General features: G+C 34.5%; 1 protein-coding gene across 1 annotated transcript; it reads right to left on the reverse strand.

The window, feature by feature from the left end:
• Positions 1-3787: 3787 nt before the first annotated feature.
• On the reverse strand, positions 3788-4112 carry LOC108383053 (uncharacterized; the record flags this gene model as incomplete). Its single annotated transcript, XM_017639430.1, has 2 exons — positions 3788-3845; positions 3921-4112. Coding segments are annotated over 2 exons (250 nt in total), but the record flags the coding sequence as incomplete, so codon positions are not given.
• Between the last annotated feature and the right edge of the window lie 265 nt (positions 4113-4377).

Raw genomic sequence — 4377 nt, forward strand, 5'->3', positions numbered from 1 at the left:
TGGTGTCAAACAAAAGGAGACTAAGGGAACTTAAACATACGCTATTCTTACACAAAGGTTGCCACCTATTAATTTAAAGATTAAATAAATAAAAATAAATAAATTAAATGATACAAATAGTTAGTTAAGACATCATTCAAAACGGAAAACATATAAAAACTTAATTCCAAAAAAATTTTTTATTTAGGGTTGCCATCTACTAGCCGCAAAAAAATTTATCCTTAAAATCGTTAAAAACATTTACCTGCATATAAAGCAATGCTTCCATAAAAGTAGTTTACGACATGTAAGTCTATTAAGATTTTTTGACAGAGTTGCCAACTTAAAAAAAAAACATGGTATCATAAGACCAAAAAGGCGGTTCGCGATAAATTTGTTGCACTATTTATAATTTTTTCTACCATTCGAGTGCAATTATTTTTACAGTGGGAGCGAAAACACGAATTTTAATTAAAAAAACCGGATATTTTTTCAATTTTTTTTCTGCAGCATAGTTAACCACTTGTGTTTTATTCAACAAAACCTCATCTGCAAAAATGGCAAAATAAAAAATCTGAAATATTTTCCCTACTTATCCTCTCAGCACTCGAAACGATTTCCGGCGCTGCCAAAATGCACACACGTGAAAATAATCTACACGTCCTACTCGCTTATTTTGTTTTTGTTGCTATTTTGTTTTTTTGCACACTACTCATTATGCACTCGCGGCGCATAGCCTGAGGCTTATTTAAAAATGTGTTGCCAAAATGCAATGACCAGGTAGCAGAAATGCAGGCAAACCGCAAAAGCAGCGAGCATACAGTGCAGCGGCAAATGGGAACGGAAACGGAAACGGAAACGGAAGCGGAAGCGCGTACTAAGCGAGAATGGCTACGAAAATGACTTTGATGCGGCAGGTAAGTGAATGCAATGTAGCAAGCGTGGGAGGCGGCTGGAGTTGCGCGAGGATAATAAACGCTAAATTCGCATTCATTTGCCAAACTTGTCTAAGCCGCTAATGCCTAAGCGCACCTGCACACAAGCGTACACCTGCACAAACACACACATAAATATTTATTAGAATGTGCGGCAGCTGAACAAAGTTAAATGCCTACTAAAGCGCTTTGTGTGAATTGCGATTGCGAAATTTGTGATTCCATCGCTTGGATTATGCAAGCTTTGCATTAGTTGCAGTTTCGGTTGAGGCAGTGGTTGAGGCGAGGTGAGGTGAGGTGGGGGGAAAATGGTGTTGCGGCTGCTGCTTAACTGATTGCCGATTGATGGCGTTGCTAATTGCTGGCATTTTGCCGGTAAACGACTCACTCACACCCTTACATACATAAGTACATACAAATATACGCAATAATGCACAACGGAAAGCACAGGCGTTTGAGCGCTTAATAAATTGCAAGGAAAATTCAGAAAAAAAAGAAGTCAAAAATTGTTGCTCAAAGCAAACGTAGTGCCAGTGGCCAGTGCCATAAGTGGTTGTGGCATTCCACTTGATCAAAAATTTTTCGCTCGATTGCTAATTGTGGCCATTAATGGCAATAAGGATTAAAAAGAAAATAAACTGTTGCATTCAACGTCAGCTAATGCAGATGATTTGATGCGGGCAATTTTAGATTTTATTGAGTTCTGAAAGAGGTAATTGTTAGGCAACGGCTGCTCAACAGAGTACAACTGGCAGATTTTCTGGGCTGACATTGGGACTGAAAGATGCTTTAAGTTATAATCTGATGGATAGCAGGGACAAAAGTTTTCTGTTCGATTTGCCCCAGTGCAAAGGCGAATGTCCTTTCGGCCTTAATTAGGGCGCTTTTAGATAGCTCCCCTGAAAAAAGGAAGTTGGTCTGCTCTGGTTGCTCTACAAAGTGTTTTTAAAGTTTTTTTTTTATTTTTTAGCTACTCTATTTTTTTGGGGGATTGTATGCTTCTGTGTTGGCGACATTTCCCTCATTTTTAGATAAACTGCTATATGTATTGGTCTATCTCTTTATGACTCCCATTGCATTTAGGCTAGTGAGTAAATCACCGAAAGTTTCAAGATAAAATTTAATTAAAATTTAAAAAGTGGCCATAAATATTGGATTTACGAACAGTACATATATTTTTGGCATTAATAAACTGTGTATAAATTTTGACTTTAGAAAAACTGCATGCATTTTTTAATTAAGAGCTGGACGTAAATGTTTAGCTATTCGAAAGCTGGACATAAAAGTTGGACATTAAGTTTTGATTATTTAAAAATGGTATATACATATATAAATTTTTGGTAATTTAAAAATGGGACATAGAAACGGGACATAAAAACTGGACATAAATTCCTAACTACTTAAGAACTTTCTATTAACTTTTGAACTAAATTTTTAGCCACTAGAAAAGTGGGCATTAAATTTTGAGTATTTTAAAACGCCAGAAATATATAAATTTTAGTTAATTTTAAAATTACACATAAAGATATAACATAAAGTACCCAGTGACCATTTGAGAACTGTAAATAAATTTTTGATCAACAAAAAACTCGACATCAACCTTTAGCCATTCGAAATCTAGATATAAAAAATTGGGCACCGAGTTTTGATCATTTAGAAATGGACATATAAATTTTTGGTCATTTGAAAACCGCACATAAAAATTGGACACACATTTTTGACCATTTGAGACCTGTTTATAAATTTTTGATTAATGAATAAATCGACTCGAAGTTTTAACCATTCCGAAACTGGATATAAAAGTTGGAGATTCAACTTTGATCATTTGGAAATGGTTAACATGTGAATTTTTTGGTTATTAAAAAATTTTACATTCAAATTGGACATTAATTTTTTACCATTTAAAGACTCTACATAAATTTTTGATCAATTAAAAACTGCACACACACTTTAATAAGAAAACTGAAGATAAAAGTTGGATATTAAATTTGTATCTTTTAGAACGACAAAAAATTGGACATCAATTTTTGGCCATTTGAAAACTGTATATTAATTTTTGATCAATTAAAAGCTGAAAATAAATTTTAAGCCATTTTAAAACTGGACAAAAACCGTAAATTTTGACCATTGAAAGTGCTAGATACATACATATATTATAAAGTTTAAGTAATTAAAAAACTAGACATTAACTAACTTTTGGGCTTCAAAAAGAGAGCATAAATTTTTGAACATTCAAAAATGTAACAGATATTCTTGATTAAAAATTGGAAACTGGATATAAAATGTAACTAACATTTTTGATCATAAAAAAACGGGACATAAAACTTGACATTTCATTTTGCCATTTAAGAATTGTATACAAACGTTTGGTCAATTAAAAATTGGACATCCATTTTCAGCAATTTGAATTCAGAATTCTACCGCGGGCGCCATAGGTCCCGTAACCTATCACTAAGATTAATTCACAATTAATTTTAAATAGTAAAATAATAATTTTTACTTTTATGCTCGTTTTGGTCTCAATAAAATATAAAAAAGTGCGTATTTCATAAAAATATTTTTAAGGGAGTTTTTCTGAATTTGCGGAGGTTGCTGGTTTTATCGGGAGTGTCGGGAAAGCATTTCGGCACCGCCTCGCCCACACAGCTTTTAAATACCTTCCCGATACCAATACCGTGGGTCCCGCGAGTTCCGGTTAACCCGCGCCCATCTCTGCTGTACATATAAATTGTGCATACATTTTTGACCAATTAAGAATTGTAAATAAAAAGCTTTAAACAAATGGCCTTTAGAAATTCCCAAAATACGCTAACTACTTTAATTAATTAATTAATAAATATGTATGTAGTATATTAGTATTTTTTTCCACTTACCCAATCTGGTGTCATTCTTTTTGCGTACACGCAGGCAAATTGTGCAGGATTTTATGCACTGCAAGAGAAATGATTAGCAAAAATTAAACCAAAATTATTAATAACTTTCCATCAAATCATTAACACAACTCACCTCATAGATGTGACGTATAATTTCCGCATACGAGATATTCTCCAAGGTCAGACCGTTGACCTCGAGTATCTCATCGCCCACTTCCAGATTATCGCGATCGGGCGGTGAGCCGTACAGCTTAATTTTGCCCTCAACATTTTTCACCAAAATAATTACGTAGCCCGATAGCTCGACAACTTGTTGCTGCAACGAAAAGAAACACGAGAGTGGAGAAAAGATTAGTATTTAGATACAGAAGCGACAAAGTGTGGGTGGGAGTATTTAGTTAAACAAATTTTATTAGTAATTCAAAGATTTCTTAAGCAGGCAAGGGAGTTGTTTGTGTTTTCTGGCATTTTAAGGTAGACAACAGGTCGTATACGCAACCAAAGCATTGCTTGGCAAATACGAATTTACGGTTACGTCTGCCTGCCTGCCTGCCTGGCTGGCTGTTCAAATTGCAGCTAAGGCCGTCTTT

This window comes from Rhagoletis zephyria, unplaced genomic scaffold, assembly GCF_001687245.7.
Source record: "Rhagoletis zephyria isolate East Lansing unplaced genomic scaffold, Rhagoletis_zephyria_1.1 Rzeph_scaffold_30356, whole genome shotgun sequence".
Classification (NCBI taxonomy): domain Eukaryota; kingdom Metazoa; phylum Arthropoda; class Insecta; order Diptera; family Tephritidae; genus Rhagoletis; species Rhagoletis zephyria.